The 20,635-nt window shown below is 39.2% G+C and overlaps 1 protein-coding gene across 3 annotated transcripts in view; it reads right to left on the bottom strand.

Moving 5' to 3' along the window:
* The window catches only part of LOC131663390 (rhodopsin-like), an 833,111-nt gene that overhangs the window by 216,938 nt on the left and 595,538 nt on the right, over positions 1–20,635 (bottom strand). For all 3 annotated transcript variants that reach the window (XM_058933786.1, XM_058933783.1, XM_058933794.1), the window contains exons 3-4: positions 999–1,237; positions 799–905 (exon numbers count right to left, since the gene is read on the bottom strand). In XM_058933786.1, coding sequence (XP_058789769.1) covers positions 799–905; positions 999–1,237 — 346 coding nt within the window. The remainder of the gene's footprint in view (positions 1–798; positions 906–998; positions 1,238–20,635) is intronic.

The following is a 20,635-nucleotide window of genomic DNA, read 5'->3' as shown; positions in this document are numbered from 1 at the left end:
TTATTTCATTTGACCAGATTATAATGTCAAACGTAGGTGTGCAGGATGAGGCTACTAGTTATTAAAGTTGGAGAAAGTTTCTTAGTTACCGAATATCTACATTACGGGTATAGGCAGTTGAAAGTTTTACAATAGTAACTCGACTTCAGGTGCGACTTTCGATAATTGCCACGATTCGTTCAACGATGCCGGCAATACAAAGCTGTTATCCTGACGAAGTTAACTGAGTAGATAGTACTACCAAAGAATTACGGCTTGCAGTGAGTATAATGGTGGAAGCTGTTATCATTGGACAGAGCAGTTATGAGCGAGAGAAGCTCGCGATTTCATAGTTAGAAGGGCAGTTATTTTCAACAGAACATTTGTAACATGGTTTAAATCGATTTTTTTTTCAGGATTTTTGTCTAATATAAGTTAGATGAGGTTTTATATGATCAACGCAGCCCAAGATATCTGCATAAGTTTATAATACTTAACTTTGTTGGGTGCGATTTTTTCACGAATATCGTCTCTCTCTTTCATCCTCTCTCTCTCTCTCTCTCTCTCTCTCGTCAGTCTTTAAATGAATGCAATTGCGTAAATTTTCGATCAATCTCGAATGTATACTCCATTGATGTATTCTGTGACAAGTTATATATTTTAATTGATTAGTCTACTCCTGTTATAGTAAGGCAGTGGCTGGCCTCGTGATGAGATTCAGATAATGGATGTAATTCATATAAATATCCCCGGTTACAATTTACATAATAATAATACACAGTACATTAATAAAATTCTATTTTTTCAGTTGTAACTTACTTTTACAATCACATTGTATCTGTCGTAAGCGATTGCAGTCATTGTCCAAATAGAAGCGCCGCCACACAAAGATCCAATCAATGCATAAAAATCACACATTAGAGGACCTTAAAAAAAAAAGCTATATATATATATCTGCAGTTTAATAGTTGATTCTGAGGACAAGCAGAATAATATCATAATAAAAAATATCGCCATACCAAGAGCCCACGTTTCAAGCCAGCAGTTTATAACCATTGGAGGAGACATCATCATCATCATTATGAAATCCGAAAATGCTAAGTTTATAACAAGTATATTGCTTGGTGTTCGCAGATTACGAGTAACTAAAAAGATGTACACGACCATACCATTACCAGCCCAGCCAATAATGCCAATACAAATCATAACAAGGCCTAATAATTTATGCCAAACGGGCCACAGCGGTGGAAATTGATACCTAATAATAATAGTATTTATAATAATATTATTTATCTTACATAGTTACTATTTAATAAATGAGTCTGTATATTTAAATATTATTTACAGGAATGGAGAAACTATACTGGTTATATTCTGTGAAAAAAGTCTTTTATTCACAGGCACATAAAAAATAAGTGATTTGTATTAAAAACGACGTACATATATTATCATGTACTCGTATTTTGATACATTGAATCTGAATTCATAGTTACTTTTTCCCTGGAATATCAGGTTTAAAAGCATTTCAAGGTTAAATTTTGTAAAAAAAGTTGAAAAGAAGTAAACTAGTTTTTATAAGGTTTTGAATCTAAATTTAGAGACTGTTCAATCTCGTCAAAGTATACTTTTATAAAACTAGACAACTACAAATAAATGAAAAAAGGATAACTTGGTCCACAATATCATTCTTGCATGTTTCACAGGCCGCTGGTACTTCCGAACTCAGCATTGTTTAAAAAATTATAATACTTGAAGCTTATGTTTGCAATATTTTTTCAGGGTACTATAAATTGTGATAATTCACAACTTATTCCTTTGGTAATCGTACTCGTTCACGAATTTCAGTATTATTAAAAACATCGTCTTTTAGTTTAGCATCACTTGTGGTATAGCAATGACTGTTTCAGGCCACCCTGCGGGGGGGGGGTCCGTAACCCTTTGGTCCCCTGACCTAACCTTTCCATATTAATTATCATTAATGTTAATAATTATTTATATTTTTTGAGGAAGGTTCTTAGGCGTCCTAGTCTCTTGGGACCCTACCTAGTGCTATCTGTCTAATTTATGTAATCTATTTTAAAAAGTTATAAGTATTATTAATGATTTAATTGCTACATTGAAAATGAATAGAAAACGATAATTAAAAAAAATGAAGAGACAGATCAGAGAATTGAACCGGCGTCCTCTGGGTTGGCAAGCTAGCGCTCTACCACTAGAGCTAATGCCATATGTACATTAGAGAATGCTTATTGTGTATATTAGCTACATACATACATTTGATATAGGGCCCGGGCATGTAGAGGAGCAGGGGAGTGCATGCTGTCTATTGTTCTAGCTTGGGGATGCGCTGCTATAGTAGTAAACGCGTGCTCTCTCTCTCTCGCTCTTGCTCAGAGTAGACCACGGCGCGCGGCGGAGAAGGAGGGCAGCGCATGCTGTCAATAATTGTGATTTGGGGATGTGCTGATATAGTAGTAAATGCGTACTGTCTCTCTCTCCACGGAGGGACCTTCACTTACTACCATAGCTGTTTCCGTCAGAATGTTAGAGACTGCGAGTGCAGTCGCTCGACTGGCACCACCTTGAGATGTTCCTTCTAAACATCTCTACTAGGAGAACCTTATTCCCATCCATTCACCCTTTCTTATAATCGCTTGGTTGTTCACTTATTGAGATGTAATGTTTCTACTAAGAGAGTATCCTATCCTTCTCATGCATGACTATTTTATTATTGTAATTAATTAAATAAGTTTACATTCTATCGTTTATTTAATATTTATTATTTTTAATTAAACATTGAGTAGCGTACACTTTCTCTATAACCTTTATGTTCAATATCCGACATAGCTATTTTAAAATAGTCAGTCAAATTTTTATACAAATTATAGTCGTCTGTAAATCTTTCGACGGTATCGATCCCTTTTAATTTAGCTTATTTTTGTCTCTCCATCATCCAATCGTATATTTTTTATGTATTTACCGCAATACATAATATACGTATTCTCTCGAATTTGACTATGATATATGTATGATGATTTAAATTTAAGACTTAAATCTTCCAATCACGGGCATCTCATTTCAGTTTCGATAACTAAAATGTTTCTGCAATTAAAAAAGATAATTAAATTCAAATTTATAATTACATTCTACTGTAGGTTATTTAAACCTAATTTTCAGGAATAATTTTTTGGAGCCATTGCTTCTTTTGTAATCCTTTCACATAAATATTTTACAATCATGTAAATGACTAAGTATAGTGCAATTTAAAAAATTATATGGTATTATACCATTTCTGCATAATATACCTATAATATTGGATATATTAAATATTTCAAATAAAATCAATGTTAATTAAAGATAATAAAAATAAATACCATGCCGATGTAATTTCAGCCATTTATTAACACTTTGATATTTGAGAGGAAGTTTGAGACAATGATGTGGAAGTTTAAAAAATAGTACTAGAGATGAAGTATTAGAACATACTGGTTAATAAGCAAACTCCTTATAAATAAAAATATTATTAGGACACTGAAAGCCTTGAATATCTAAAATATAGTCCATTTTAGAGTATAAATCCATTTATTCTCTAAGATATGTGGACTGAATCGTACATAGAATTACAGATCTATATAAACCCTCAATACTAAATTAATAAGTTAGAGGGTGCTACAGTCAGTTCGTCCCCACTCTTTCGTTTTAGCTATCCCTTTCATATGCTACCTACATAGCTAATAGAGTTGCTTGCAGCGACCTCACTTTGCTGGTAGCGCCTTCACTTAGCCTTTATAAGCTGCTACGGCCTAGCAAAAGAGTGTCGTCTCTTAAGACAGCCTGCGAGCTAAGCTTGCTTTACCTTACTTCATTTGCAAGTAGTTCCTTAGTAGTAAGTTGGATCCTTATTGATTTGTTGAACAAATCAATATTAATTACCAACTGAGATCGAGTTCATTTCAGAGCTGTTTGCTACCTTTTCCATCCTCTCATCATAATAATCCTTTATACAGCTACAGACAAGTGACTCTACAAAACAATAAACCAGATAACTAACAACATGTCTTCTATTACCTATTTTGAGGAAACAATTACAAATTTGTGGAAGCTTATCATCATTTGGACAATTTAAATATAGATGATTGTATTAGATGGAGAAATCAAGCAATTAATGCTATAATTTCAATTAATGAATTTATGAATCGACCTCATTTAAGTAGAGCAATTCGACAAAGACGTCAAACTTGTGCTTGTCATTTGAATTCTATTGAAGTCAATTTAAGTAAATCTATAAAAGTTGGCGGAAGTATACACCAATTAACAGCTATTCAGAATGAAATTTCAGAAGATGGAGTTGTTTGGAGGCCAATTCATTAAGTCTTTGAAAATCGAATTAGTACAGCATGTATAGTTAATCAACATCACTTAGACATAAGAACGTTTCTAGTTGCTGCAAATCAACTTTTACAAATTAAAATACTACAATTTCTTGCTATTCACAATAAGTTAAATATAAATACTGAAATGGCATCACAATTTATCATAAAGAAAAATCAAGAAGAAGATATTAATATCAAGCATTTCAATACAGAAAATGTTTGCATTTATAGAACTACTGATCTTGATAGATCGTTTCAAAATAATGTTAAAGATATTATATTTAAACAAATAGAAGAATTTCAAAACAAAATCAAAACAAAATCAAAACAAACTAAACACGTCAACTTACTCTTAATACAAAATGAACATATTGATGAAAAAGATACTAATAGACCTCGAATACTGTTACGTGACACTTCATTGTGTTATAATTGTATTTTGTCGAATAATATTTCGGACCCGAGATTTCCGTTGGGACATAGTATAACTAGCAGTATTCGTGTACGCGACTCGGTATGAATGTGCGGCAGAGGCTGATTCACGCTACGGCAGCATGCTGCGACAGCATGCTTTGGTCAGCGTGCTTAGCTAGGTAAGACGAGCCAATACGAGAAGCGTAAACGTCTAAAGCGTATGTGCGAGAAAGAGTCGGAATGCGAGGAAAAAAGATATATAATGAACCGGCGAAAACAACGACCTCAGACAGAGAAATTAGTCAGTTACGAGTGAGCGCTCGACTAAGAAGGCCGCATATTTTCCTACTGAAGTTAAATCCGTAATAAGAGTTTGAGAATATAATTGTTTGAGTTGCGATTAAGTATTAGAAGTGCCGAGTACAATTGTTTTAATAATTTTGTGTAAACGAAAATCATAGGAATTATCATTTTCTTGCGTGTTGCTAAAGTATTGTATAAGAAATATATTGGACCATTTGATCTGATCAGATTCAAATTAAAGAAAGTCGCTTAAACGAAAATCATATTAAAGAAAATCGCTATTACATTTTTCTTTTTAATAAATAAGCGAAAAACGTTATAAAGTTATATATTTCTATTGAAGAATATGAGCATGCTCAAAACGTATTTGACAGGAAATATATTTAGGAATGTATTTTGATCTCTATTAGAATACTCATGTACTTCTACGAAGGTCGTTTGAAAAGTCCGTGCAAAAATAAAAACTGCTTGATTTTTTTTAATAAATCTTTTTTATTTTTCAACATAGTCTCCTTTTAGGCTTATACACTTCATTCAATGCTGCTCTAGTTTAATCCCTTCCAAATAATAGGATTTGTCCAAGTCTGTAAAATAGGCATTCGTTTCTGCAATCACCTCCTCGTTTGAATAAAATCATTTCCCCGCCAGCCATTTTTTCATATTAGGGAACAAATAGTAGGCCGACGCAGTCAAGTCTGGAGAATAGGGGAGATGTGAAACGAGTTGGAACCCTATCTCCATCAGTTTTGCGGCCATAACTGCTCAGGCGTGAGCTGGCGCATTGTCGTGGTGGAAGAGGACTTTTTTGTGGGCCAATCGTGGCCGTTTCTCTAGCAACTCGGTTTTCAAACTATCCAATAACGATAAATAATATTTGCCTGTAATGGTTTTGACCCTTTTCCAGATAGTCGATGAAGATTATTCCTTGCGAATCCCAAAAGACAGTCGCCATAACGTTCCCGGCCCAAGGAATTGTCTTCGCCTTTTTCGGAGCAGATTCCCCCTTGGTAACCCATTGTTTAGACTATTCTTTGGTCTCAGGAGTATAGTGATGTATCCATGTTTCATCTACAGTGATGAAACGACGCTTAAAGTCTTGCGGATTTTGCTGGAACAGCTGCAAACCATTCCTGCAACACTTCATATGATCTCGTTTTTGGTCAATCGTGAACAATCGCGGCACCCATCTAGCGGATAGCTTTTTCATGTCCAAATGTTGCCGCAAAATATTATGTACCCGTTCGCTCGAGATGCCTACAGTACTAGCAATCTCACGCACTTTCACTCTTCTGTCAGCCATCACCATATCATGGATTTTATCAATGATTTCTGAAGTGGTAACCTCAACAGGGCGTCCAGAACGTTCAGCGTCTTTTGTGCTCATATGGCCACTCCGAAAATTTTGAAACCACTTATAAACCATTCTAATCGAAGGTGCATAATCACCATAATGTTTGTCAAGCTTCTGTTTAATCTTCTGAGGCGTTTTGCCTTTGAAAAAATAATGTTTAATCAATACACGAAATTCTTTTTCGTCCATTTTTTTACAACCACTCGATTTCTTTGATTGAAGCGAATGTAAAACGCAAAATAATTAGCCGATCTGGCTGAAACTTGATGTTTGTTCTTCCAAGATATGCCACTAACTGAAAATAATCTTGATACACACTAGTAGCGCCATCTCTCTGACTTTGCACGGACTTTTTAAACGACCCTCGTACAGTAGACCTTTATGCTAAACTTTATCAAAGGCCTGAGCATCAAGAAATATGCCTATGCAATACTGTTTCTCTTTAATAGCATTCCTTGCAACGTATACTATTTTGTTTACTTGTTCTATAGTGTCATGATTACACCTGAATCCGAATTGATGATATGGGATAAGTTTTTTCTTACTATTAATGGATTAATTTTTCAAAGATTTTAGAAAATATTGGTAGTAGGCTAATTGATTTATATAAGGTCACAAGTTCTGGTTCTTTACCAGGTTTAGAAATCAAGATAATCTCTGTTATTTTCCACTGTGTGGGAAAATAGCGCAGACGTAAACATGCATTAAAAATAATTGTTATAAACCTCATTGCTATTATGATTAACATTTTTATCATTTTGCCGGTATTATGATCATCTACAGGGGCTTTCTTATTTTTAATATTATTAATTATTTTTAATACTTCCTTAATTTTAATCGATTTGATACTTGTATTATCTTACACCTCTGGATTTTTCAGTGGGGTTTCTTCAGTGATTAGCTTTCGTTTCATCGATTCCTTTCGATTTATGCCTACATCTCTAGATAAATTAGCATATTATTTATCTCAGCTAGATATTGTACAGAGAGAATATCAGAAAGATAATTACACTTTAGAACATATTAATTTACTCAAAAGAAAAGGAGCTTTTCCATATGAATACATCCAAAATTTAAATAGACTAACTAAGACAGAGTTACCATCTATTGAAAAATTTCATAGTTAATTGACAGAAAGTGATATTCCTACTGAATAAAACAAGCATGCTCAAAACGTATGGAATATTTTCGGTAGTATTTGGAAGAAAATAGATTTAGGAATGTTTTCTGATCTCTATCTGAAAACTGATGTACTTTTACTAGCTGATATTTTTGCAAATTTTCGATCAACCTGTAAGAATGTATATGATCTCGATCCTGCTCATTATTACAGTACCCCTGGATTAACATGGGATACGATGTTAAAATATACAAATATTAAGCTTGAACTATTAACAGATATTGATATGATATTATTCGTTCGAAAAGGTATTTGCGGAGGTATTAGTCAATGCTGCAATAGATTATCAAACGCACACAATAAATATATAGGAGAAAAATTTAAGCCAAGTAAAGTTTTAATGTATTATGACGTAAATAACCTTTACGGTTTGACTATCATTCAATCACTACCGTATAAGGGCTTTAAACGGGTTTCAAATGTAGACGAGTCAAATTTTGTCAATGTCGCCAATTACAATGACGTTGGCTATATTTCACAAGTAGATCTAGAGTATCCACAAGAGCTACATGATGATCATAAAGACCTTATTCTTTGTCCTGAACATACTAGACTGCCTGGATCGAAACAAAAAAAACTTTTGACAACGTTTTATGATATATTTTACGTTATATAATCTATAGAGCGCTAAAATTAAAAAAAAAACTATGGCTGAAACCATACCTTGATTTAAATACAGAGAAAAGAAAGCAAGCTAAAAATGAGTTTGAAAAATTATTTTTCAAGCTCATGATTAATGCAGTATATGGAAAACGATCGAAGATGGAAGGAAAAGAAAAGACGTCAAACTAGTTAATCAGGGGGGTGGTAGATATGGCGTTGAAGCTCGAACTTCACAGCCAAATTTTCATATTAGTTCCATCTTTCGTGAAAATTTAGCAGCTATTCATTTATCCTGGACAACAATCAGTTTTAGAAAACCTATATACTCGTACATTGGTTTATACGTACTAGATCTTACAAAAATATTAGTCTATGAGTTTCATTATAGATATATGAAGCAATGAATTGGTGAAAAATGCAAATTACTCTATTCTGATACAGACGGCCTCATTTATGAAACTCAAGACGTTGATATGTATGAGATCATGAAAGCAGACACTGATAAATTTGATACATCAAACTATCCAGTTAACAATCAATTTGGTATGCCTCTCGCTAACAAAAAAGTTCTCGGAGTCATGAAGGATGTGTGCAGTGCTGCTATTATGAGAGAGTATATTGGGTTACGAAGTAAACTGTACAGTATTGAAATAGCAAATTAGGAGCCTCTGAAAAAAGCCAAAGGAGTAATAAAATATACAATATAAAATACAATCACTCACTCAGATATCGAAAGTGTTTAAATGAAATAAAAATTATTAAAAGTACCCAATGTAATATTCGATTTAAATTACTTCAAGTAATAACAGAGAGAGAGGAAAAGAGAGCACTAAGCCTACATGATGATAAACGCTGCATTTTTTATAATAATCCCGATACACTTCCATGGGGGCAAAATACAAAACTCGCGAAATTACTAAAATGAAAGAATTATACAGCTACGAAGTAAGAGGCATAGAGAAGAAGACGAAGTGACAGAAGAAAACAGCAATGCGAAAAGATCGAGAACTGAAGAAAATTATTCTAGAGGACAGCACTAGGAAGAAAATTCTACTTCCTCGACAGTCACTAGATGTCACTCACGACTAGCAATGAAGAGGGAGAAAGAATGGATATCAGAGTCTGCGGAGCGGGAGAATGGAGTCAGATGAAGAATCGTTAAAGAAGGGAGACTGAAAGAGAGGGAAGTTGCAACGGCGGCTTGAGCTTTAACAGTGCAGTTGCCACTAATAAAACCGAGAGCTCACTCTAGTTCAGTACAGTTGCTTGGCTCTCGCTCAAACAGAACTCTTACCCTTAACCTCCAGTAGATCTACTACCAACCATTAAATCAAGTAAGACATTTAAATAATTTTAGTTCATTAATACCCTAGTAATAAATATATAACCAATTAATACCTTAATTTTTTATTTTATAGAATGGATTTCTCATCAATAAACAAGGTTTCAAAGACGACTTTCCTTCACTGGAAGGCGATGTCCAAACTTGCAAAGGATACTATATACCAAGTTACTAAAGTTAGATGGTTAAGAACGAAATAAGGATTTAGCGTTATTATTACAATTGATAATGAATTCGAGATGTTCCTGCCTGAAAGAGTAAATATATATTTCTTGAAAATGATAACAAATGCTGAAAAACCTACACCAAATCAGTGAGAGGAAATAGCTGTTCGTTTTTCATGAATTTGAAAATAATTATAACATTAAAGAAAATTTAGTGTATTGTAACACTATTGTAAATAGGTACTGGCGGTTGCAATCAAGACGCTCTCAGGAAGCTCGATTATGGTCCGCTTAGCAAAAACACAGATGATGCACATAGTGCACCATATGGCCAGCCTCGCGGCTGGCCAGGTCACTTTGTGCAAAAATCTTTTGTCAAAGCGGCGGACAGTAATTGTCTTCCTCAACAGAGAATGGAGACTTCTCAAACAAACAACTCGTTGTTCTGGGAGAGGATGTCGTAAACTTCTCTTTTCTGTACGGGCATATGCAAATGCAAATGCTGAAGTACAAAATGCGTCACCGATTGCCCTCGACAAGCAACTAATGCTAGTCGACCTGAAGTGAATGCTATGTGTATTTGAACGAAGACTTGCAATCATAAGTGCGGATGTGTGTACCTTTACGTGGTGGGGCTGAAAACGCTGTCTCTGTAAAGAAACAGTAGGCAAAACACACAACGCTTGCCCCTAGGGCAAAAGGCCAATCGGCCAAACAAAAATAAGCAACACGGACCATGACAGCACGTAGTGAGGTGCGGCCTGTAAACGCCCAAATATTCAACGCGGAGTCTACCACACCCCAAAAGCTCAACTCGAGCCTAGAAAAGCCAAAATCCGGGATTCACTTGAGGGGAAATCTCTCGGGATTATGGTACCGCGCGCCCTCTTAGAGGACGGGAGACCGCTCCGGGAGCTAGTTCCAGAGGACCAATGGTCCCGGCAATCCGAATTTAATTCGGGTAGATAATAAATTACTCCCTATCGACTGGCAATCGGTAGGTGCCACTACTGTGGGTAAAGAGTCGCGGCCGTGGTTATAGCAGCCACCCAAAGTTCTTTGCCTCGAGCTCCTGGAGTAAGGCCCGACACCTTTGTGCGAGAGAACAGTCCATTGGGCCGAGTAACTCTCGATGACTAGAACACACTACGGATGCCGAAACCCTTAGGAAAAATATTTCCACAGAAGGGCAGCATCCTTCCTGCTGAGGAATTGTTTAAGCCCTAATAGCTAAAGCAATTTTACAATTGAAAGCGAAATTAGTGGCTGTCAGCTCTCTTTGAAAGCGAAAACCATGCACTAGATGTCCATCAAATCCAGTGCTGCTAAAGGTGAACACTGGCTAAGACGATAGAAAAGGTGAAAACCCGACATGCTCACTCAAGTGCTACTATGGTTGCAATTCGTCAAACATCTAACCCTGACCAAGACGAGGTTTAATTAATATCTAACCTAGCGTGACGTTAAACACGCCGGTACATTCGTAAGTAGTATTAAGTTATATTATAATCAAATTAGTTTTAAGCAGTTAATTATAATTTAAGCAGTAAGTTAAGCAGTAGTATTAAGAATAAGATTAAGAATAAGATTAAGATTAAGAAAAGTTACCAATCAAAAATCAGAAATTAAAATTAAAAATAAGAAAGAGTTATAGATTCAAAAATTATCTAATCAAATACAATCAAATAAAATAAATAAAACCAATATAATTAAATGATCTAACAAAAGTTAGAAAGCTAGGAAAATAACTAGCTCAATCAACTGTAAATATAAGAGCCATGGAAAACCATGGGGAAACTCGACAAGGTAACAATCGAAGCTCAAGTTAACACGCACAAACATACTCACTGCTTGCACTCGAACGCCACTCGCTTAATTTGAACGCGCACGTTAACGCTGAAACTAATAATCGAAAGCCACACTCCAGAATCGCCAGCAGCGATCCCAAAGGAGGAAATATATAACTAGACATTGCGTTGTACCTCGAAAGCGATATGGTCAACCATTTTAGGTATAGAAAGGCGAGGAAACGTAAGCAGGAGGCGACTGTTGAGAAATCAGAGTCCTGCTCTAATACTCCGGCGTCAACTCAGTTTCCTTCGCAACCAAACCATTTTGACGAAAGCAAAGACGATTGCCCACCAGTTAAGAGGTTTAATTTGAACGCACAACAAAACCCTAAACTAGGCCCGAAACTGAGGATCATACAATTGAACCTCAACAAAAGGCAAGTAGCCAACGATGAGCTCGGAGAAGTCATGACCGAGGGTCAAGCCTTTAGTTCCGCTCTCCTTGAGCGTCGAACCGTGAAAAAATCGTTACTCCTTTCGAGGAGGTCGCCGCCTTAGATCAAAAAGGTTCCGACTCGCTGTGTGCGTCAGGGATGTCGTAGCAAACTTGACCTCCGGATCTCCAAGGTGTTTGAAAGCGAAGGAGTGAAAGACAGTGGGCTATGCCAACCTATTGGCGCCCAAAGAGAAGGGTGGTAATGTTTGATTACGCTGCGCCACCCTCAAAGCGGAAAGGTATGAACAACACACATACACTAACTGTTAATAGCTACTCTATAATTAAAAAAGAAATATCTAATCGAATAGTTTTTTTTTCTTTATTTAACTATCCACTGATTTCCTCTTAAGGAGAGGTAATAAAGACAATAATCTAACCTTTCCAATGAATTTCGACTGATTGTAAAGGTGACTCATGAATGACGATTCGAAAGGAAGTACCTCACAGGTGAGAGTGAAGGTTGGGGCTTTCACTATTCCTATAATTAACCTGAAGTTCGCGATAGAGGGTAGTCGTTCGAGTTCTAATATATTTATATGAAGGATGCATAGCTTGCGCTACCATCATTCAGTAAAAAGAATCAGCTATAGCAAGACTACCCTCTTTTGATTCATCATAGCACCTATTTGAAGATGTAAGAAGAGCATTCCTGCTTCGAAGCCTGTATGGTTCTCAGATAATGTTCAAATTCACCATCTTCCTACTGAAGACAAAGACTCGAGGAAAGGAGCGTGAGAGTAGCTTGCATGAAATCGAGAACGCTTCCAACGTCGTATCATGCAACTAAGTAGTATAATATCGCGAGCATTATTCAAAAAATGAATGATAATGATGAATCATATTCTTGAACCTATACTTAAAAATCATTGTATAGTATATGTACTTAACAAACTAAAAATTTTAGTGGAGGTGGAAGAAGCAGCAAGAGAAGGGAGGAAACGGTCATGGCGGCTCGAAAAAAGAGTAGTGGTGGAAGAAGAAGCAAGAAAAGGGATACGATTGTGTCGGTTCGAAAAAAGTCTAGTAGTAGTAGTAGTAGTAGGGTAAAGGTCTTAAGAGAGAGAGAAGAGCTCGGAAAACGTTTTTCTGTTAGAAGAATCATCACCAGGAATATCCACTTCCTTCTCCACTGTTCTCATGTCTTCGATAGCAAGATGGACTTTGAAATGTTAAATCAAATTGCTACGAAGCCCTTTGATCTACTACCGAAGAAAAATCATTATGAGCTTGAAGAAAATCGTTGTTATATAATGACAGATTTTAAGGAAGAAGATATTAATTGATTCATTCTTGATCTTGAAGCCGAATTCCAAATTATTTTACCAGACCGAATTTTACGTCGATCCATTTGTAATTTCCTTATAGACTGAAATTTTTCCACACGACATTTTTTAGCATAGGATTGAAACGTTCAAAAATAGATGCTTTAATATTTCTATGGACCGAATATAGATTTATTTTATATTTTGTCATTAGATTTTGAAAACTTGAATTTTAGCACTCTTTACCACGGTCCACATGGAGATTTCTGGGAGTGCGTCCTCTTTTTAATATAGACTTCATTGCACAAGCAATATCTGCACCAGTTTTTTGTTTCACATGATCTGCCTAAGCGTAATGTGAAAATATATCAATGACAGTTAATTGATATCGAAAGCCTTTTTTCTCTCGAGTAGCCTTGCATCTCTACAAGATCAGCTTGCCACGTATCATCTATGCCCCGTATATTAACTTTTCGACGTGGATAGTTACGACGTCCTGGTTTGCGTAGCTCATTAACAACTCTTTTATGTTTTATTGGTTATCAATTATTTTATTTTGTTTATTTAGATATTACTTTTTATATTTTTGCGAAGTTTATTACATTGTGCCAACTGTAACGTTTGATTCTTATCCTACGTTCGGCTGGTTGCAGGTGAGAAGGCGCCTACCGAACTTCAAGGTGTGTCAGAACCGGTTGCCGCTATACAGGCGTCTGGATTTGACCAGAGTGTTAACGCGGAAGTGACAAACAAGAACGATGCGCACAAAAGTGTAGATGAGCACTTCCTAGGGACGCCGCAGCTGCCAAGTATTAATAATATACTGATTCCGGTAAGCACCCTGGAATTATTATTCCAGCGTTTCGATACCATCGAGCGACAAGTCGATGAAGTAAAGGCCCTTGTGAAGCGGCATCCGGAACTGGAAAATGCTTCTATGGTCACCACATTACCTGTGACTGAAGGAGAAATTACCGGTGAAGGGCGCATTGCAACACTAGAGGGCATGATCCGAGATCAGTCCTCGATGGTCAAAGACCTGCAAAAATTATGCGGTACTCTTCTGGAGAGCAACCGCTCTCTAGAAGAAAGATTAATACAAGCATGTACCAGGTCTGGTGATGTCCGGTGTGCTTGCCGGGTCACCAACATAAAATGCAGCCCAAAGAACGTTAATCATGACAAGGCCAAAGCCAGCATTGACAAAGGGGTTATCAATGTAACACCCGCTTCAAGCTCCAGAGGTGCCGCTTTGAACCTGGAAGGGGACGCAGTGCGGTCTGGTGTGCTAGAGGGGGTTTCGTTACCACAAAGTGGAGGCGCTGAAGGCCATGAGGTCATAATACATGGCCTTCTGGACGAAGCGTCCAACGTTTCCCCTGATGACTTGCGTGGGCTGGCTCTTGCGGCCCTGAAGGTCGTTCTGCCTTCGGTGACGCCAGAGGGCGTGACGGGGGTTAGGGTCTCGCGGCCTCGTCGACGGCCAGCTGAGGGCGCTGTAGATGCGGGGGCGGTGAGTCAGGAGGGACAACGGAGAGCAGGGTCATCCCAGCCCTCCTGCATTGTAGGGGTCAGAGACGAGGGACTTTTGCGCGATATAATGAAGGCGAAGCGTGGCATGCCCCGTGCTTGCATTACGACTGAGGACCTAGACAAGGACCTTCTCGGGCCGGAGTTGTCTGCCAAGGTGCCACGGAGGAAATTATTTATTAATGAACTCCTGCCCCAAGCTCAATTCAAAACATTCCTTACTCTGAAGCCGGTAGCAAAGGGGCTTGGCTTCAGGTATGTGTGGCACAGTGGTGGGAGATTTCTGGTCCGACGAAGGACAGGAGAGAGGGCGTACGCGTTCGAGACGGCAGCGGATCTGCAGGCGATTAGGTCGGCGTGGGAGTCGACTGGTGGGTCGCGGTCGTCAGCTGAGTTGAGCACCGACTCGGGGGGCGCTACGTCATCGGGAGGAGAGAGCATGCGGCGGATCAGGGAGGGCACTGATGCCAACTCGCAATTGGCATGACTCGGGACGGTGAGCACCAAAGATGTTGCATGTCGCGGTGGTTTCCTCAGGGCTGGGTTTCTCAACATTAACTCGCTTAGAGTGCGTGTTGAGAGGCTTCGTCTGTTCCTGGCTGGGGATGCCATCTATCATGTTTTTGGGGTTGCTGAGACCTGGCTGGGACCTGTGGTTGATGATCACATCATACGAGTTCCGGGGTACTCGGTGATAAGAAGCGATCGCAACATTAATGGGGGCGGTGTTGCCCTCTTCATACGCGAGGAATTTAAAATTACAAGGCTGGCTTCATCTGCCACTCAAGGGCCTGGGAAACCGGGAATACCAGAGTACCTGTTTTGCAGTATTGAGACGGGCAATTCTCCTCCGGTGCTTATCGGCGTCATCTATCGCCCGCCTAGGGTGCCTCTGCAGCAGGGCTCGGATCTTTTTGAGGTGTTGAGGGATCTCTGTGGTGATTTCAGTCATAAGATCATCATGGGTGATCTCAATGCCGATATGAGTTCGGGCTCGGATGATGCTCTCTCCATCTCGCGTTTAGGTGGGGAGTTGTCGCTGAGTTTGGTTCGGCATGGCCCGACTCATCACGTGGGTGATTCCCACACATGGATTGATGTCATGCTGACCGACGCATGCGACACGATCATGGACCAGAAGAACGAATTGCTCCCCGAATTTGGTAAGCACGCGGTTATAGAGGTCATGATTGACATCCGTGTGCCTTCTCCTTCGGCGGGTAGCTTTACCTATCGCAGCTTTCGTGGCATTCACCCGGATATGCTTTTAGACTTCTTGACACGCTGCGATTGGGCATCTGTTGGCGCTGCTGAGTCGGATTTGGAGGGAGCGCTGGAATGCCTCAACCATAATTTAACTGAGGCCATAAATAAATTTGCACCTGAGAAGACAATATGCCTTAGGAAAAAGTATGCTCCTTGGTTTGGTCCAGAGCTGAGGAGGCTCGTCGACAGACGTGATGCCTCGCGAAGACGCTATAAGCGTACTGGGCGGGCGGATGTCTTAGAGGAGTCTCTTAGGCTTAGTAGGGAGGTCGAGGTTCGTTTGGAACAGGAGCGCGTTAATTTCCTTCAAAATCATCTGTCTAGCGCTCTTGATGAAGGTAAAAATATTTGGAAGGAAATGCGGAACCTCGGCCTCTTGCCAGGGGCGGGTGGGGATGGCCTTCATGGGTTTACCTTGGACGAGCTGAATGACCACTTCGCTGGGGTTTCGGCCTCGCCGCTTGAGGATATAGATAGTGGGATGATTGGAGTTGATGTCGTGGATGAGCGAGGCTTTGCCTTCAAACCTGTTGGCATTAATGACGTCATCCTAGCTGTCTCCCATTTTACATCACAAGCGAGCGGCGTGGACGGGATTCCCCATGGGGTGGTGGTGAAGGCTCTTCCAGTCATTGGTGAGCACCTGAGGTCAATATTTAATTCCTCATTTGCTAAGGGGGAGTTCCCGGGAGCCTGGAAGCGGGCACAGTTGATTGCCCTGAGGAAGAACAACACCCCTTCCTCGGCCTCGGACTTTCGTCCGATAGCTTTGCTTTGCTTTCTTTCAAAGGTTCTCGAGAAGCTTGCCCATGACCAGATCACGGAGTATCTGAATAGAGAAAATCTTTTTGATCCTCTCCAGGCCGGCTTTAGGCGGGGCCACAGTACTCAGACAGCGTTATTAAAGTTGACGGATGACATCCGAATGGGAGTTGACAAAAGGATGGTGATGCTCTTGCTGTTATTCGATTTCAGCAAGGCGTTCGACACTATATCACCCTCGAGACTTTTGCGCAAGCTCCGTGCTCTTGGTTTCTCTGGTTCTGCTCTCCAATGGCTGAGGTCCTACCTCGGTGGTCGTTCGCAAAGGGTTACTGCTGGGGGTGGGGGCTCGGAGTGGCGGGAGATGAATCTGGGGGTTCCACAGGGCTCGGTGCTGGGACCGCTCTTGTTCTGCCTGTATGTCGGCGATCTGAAAGATGTGCTCCGCGGACATGAGGTTTCATACCTCTTCTATGCGGATGACTTGCAGATTTATCTGCATATACATAAAAATGAATTGACGAAGGGCATCCGAATGCTGACGGAGGCTGCGAGATTGGTGGCGAACTGGGCCCGGGATTCGGATCTGCGCCTGAACGCGGGCAAGACCAAAGCTATTATGTTTGGAACTAACAAACATGTCAATGACATTTACGCTGAGGTCTTGCCTGGAGTTGAGGTGCAAGAGGGAGTATTTGTTCCCTTTAGTAATGAAGTGACCAGTCTCGGGGTCGTTCTCGATAGCAAGCTGTCGTGGAGATCGCACATTGACCGGGTCGCGGCGAAGGTTTGGAAAGCTCTGTACGGTCTGCGTTTTGTTAGGCCGTGTACTACGGAGCTGCTCCGGCGCAGACTAGTGGAGTCGATGGTCCAGCCTCACCTGGACTACTGCACCGTGGTGTGTCTGGGGGCCTCGGCGGAGCAGAGGGAGCGGCTGCAGAGACTGAGCAACGCGTGCGTAAGATACATCTATGGTATCCCGCGTGATGTCTCGGTCTCTCCATATAGGTCGCGGTTGGGTTGGCTTCGCGTGGACGTGCGCAGGGAATATTTTATGTCCCTGCTAATGTACAGGTGCTTGACCATGCGTGAGCCTGGCTACCTGGCTGAGCTCTTCGTAGGGCACAAGTCTAGGTATCCGGGTAGGGCGGGGCAGGCTGAGCTTAGAGTTGCTAAGGTTAGAACGGAGACGGCTCGCAGGTCTTTCCAGGTGATGGGTGCCCATCTCTGGAACACTCTTCCATCTGACCTGCGGCACGCGCCGTCGCTTAGCAGCTTTAAGAGGGGGGCGCGCGGATACTTTGCGTCATTGAGGGCGTAGGGTGGTACCACTGGAGTATTTTTATTTCTATTAGTTACTGTATAAATGTTTGTACAGTTATTCATTTACGTGTTTGTAGTGAATTATATTTATTTATTTATTTTTTGTGCTGTTTTGTGTCTGTATGACGAAAACTAGCCTAAACTTTTGACTGCATTACTAGTTTTAAGATAAGCAAGCTTGACTGTAGTGATAAGAATTATTGTTTCCTCTGGAATATAGAACTGTGAACTAGTCAAATCCTAGTCTATCTATTTTAACGTAATAACTACAATCATAATTTTATTTATTGACTGAGGAACTACAATTGTAATCGAACTGTGATGAAATGTGATGCCGGTACGGCATAATGTAAACTTACTGAAAGCTGTGACAATTACTGTATATATTTATATATTATTGTATTTTATGTTTTGCCATCACGGTGAATAAATTCTTATCTATCTATCTATCTATCTACATTATCAAAATAAATAATTCGGACTCTAAGATATATTCATTATCGCATTTCCGAGAGTAAGCAAGGAATTGACACGTGAAAACTCTATAAGTTTTGATATTTCTACAAACAACGAGTAGCGAACACAGTGTTATACACGTAATTCGCCGCTTCGATGAGCCGTCTGAAATACAATTGAGTACTGTTGCTCGACAGCGCCGCAACGAATACTCAATCTAATTTCTAGGTAATATTGATTTTAGAGAGGAGATAATATAGGGCTGCTTTTTTCTCATAAGAGAGAGAGTCTTATGAGTTGAGCACTTATATTATCGTGTAGGAGAGGAATAGCAGGCTAACCACTGAATAACGAAATCAGTCTTAGGAAATAGCTGAGTCTTTATTTCGTTCAATGCTCGCGCTGCTAGGCAAGGTAGGATTATGAATCCTCTTGCCACAGCGACGAGCGAATTTATATTTGCGAAAACTGCTTCTTTCTACGCTTGGTAGCCCCTACAACGCTATTTTTGATATTCGCATAAACTTTGTACTGGTTTTGTCCCAAAATGGCTCGCTCGAAATTAAAAATTTGTGACCTAAAAAATCAAGTAGAAGATAACGAATTTTTTAATATGAATCGTCTTTCCAGGAACAATCGCTTCTTAAAATTGTAACGGCGGCTTAAAAAAAAAAACTTATAAAAAATAAGACAAAAAAAATACCGACCACACACTTAGCTCGTAAATCAAGATGAAAAACTGCGTACAGCTGAATAAAGAAAATTTTTCCTATGAACAGCAGTTTTCGGCTCGCGCATCTGGCAATTTTCGGATGCTGGAGACAATCAAAGCGATTTTACGATCGCGTCATCCGGAGTAGCCAGATTGCGCGTATGTTTAGAAAGTAGAGATCTGCAGCGCACATGTGCATCCTGCCAGCAGTACTATTATTTTATTTATTCTTATTATTGCTAATTTCTTTTAAATTAAAGGAAGCACATTTGCTTGCAAGTCTCTTTAAAAATTGCGAAATTTATCTTCCCGTATTTATTGGCTTATTTTCTTTGCGAGTCTTGTATGTATAATTGTTGGATGCGCTCAACTTTGCGTTAGATAATTTAAGAATGGCTTGAACGAAAGTTATTAATTATATTTCTTTTAATTAACTCTGATTTTTTCAGTATTTCTCAACGTTTTTTTTTATAATCAATTAATAGTTAAAACTATTAATATCCTAATTGTTTTTAGATAATTGTAATTCTTAACTTTTGTTCTGTCATTTAGTTTTATTATAGATTAAGAAACATTTTTGTAAAATTAGAGTACCACACACACAATTAATTTTAAATAGAATTAGTTTAAATAAATAAAGGCAAGAATAGTACATAGAGGGCCATCTATGTGAAGAGGGCCCAAAACACTAAAATGAGGCCACACCCGCACACTCCGCCCCCGGCCAATTAGGGTTCGAACCTTGCTTACGCTGAGATACTCCCCAAATTTTCCAACCAATTAAGTTGAGAAAATTGGAGTTCTTCCTGCCCAAAAATGACAAAGATTTTCGAGTGGGAGTCTCCTGTGAAAAAGTATAAAAGAGATCTTTTCACGAAAATTAGGCAATTACTTTTCTAAATTCAGTTCGTTCAAAGTTAGCAGTTATTTTCCAGTTCAGATCGTTAGTTAATTCGATTCGTGCAACTCCTTTTTTTGACTTCGTTTTGTTGGTGTGTGTGGGAAATTAAGGCGAAAGTAAGTAAAGAAAATTAAACTAAATTCTTTTTTCTAACTTCTTTTTGCATCCTTTTCTCTCCGTATTCTTTCCTATTTTTGTTTCGCGGACGGTCTGCCTTTTAGATAGTTACACTCGATTGCCGAGCGTGTGGTCGAGTGCATATTAGATAGGTCCCCCTTTACGTTATTTTATCGCCTAGAGTGTGGTAAAATAACGCGAAGCATTGCTATATTGCCAAGCGTGTGGTGTAGCAGAGCTTCGATCCTCCGTCGCCGAAAAAAGGAATTTCCCGCGATAGTGGTAACGCACGTCCCGATTATTGTCCG

The sequence above is a fragment of the Phymastichus coffea genome, unplaced genomic scaffold, assembly GCF_024137745.1.
Source record: "Phymastichus coffea isolate CEN01 unplaced genomic scaffold, Cenicafe_Pcof_1.1 PCOF00002, whole genome shotgun sequence".
Lineage (NCBI taxonomy): Eukaryota > Metazoa > Arthropoda > Insecta > Hymenoptera > Eulophidae > Phymastichus > Phymastichus coffea.
Note: the sequence above shows the minus strand (reverse complement) of the source record. Positions and strands in the feature narration are given on the sequence as shown.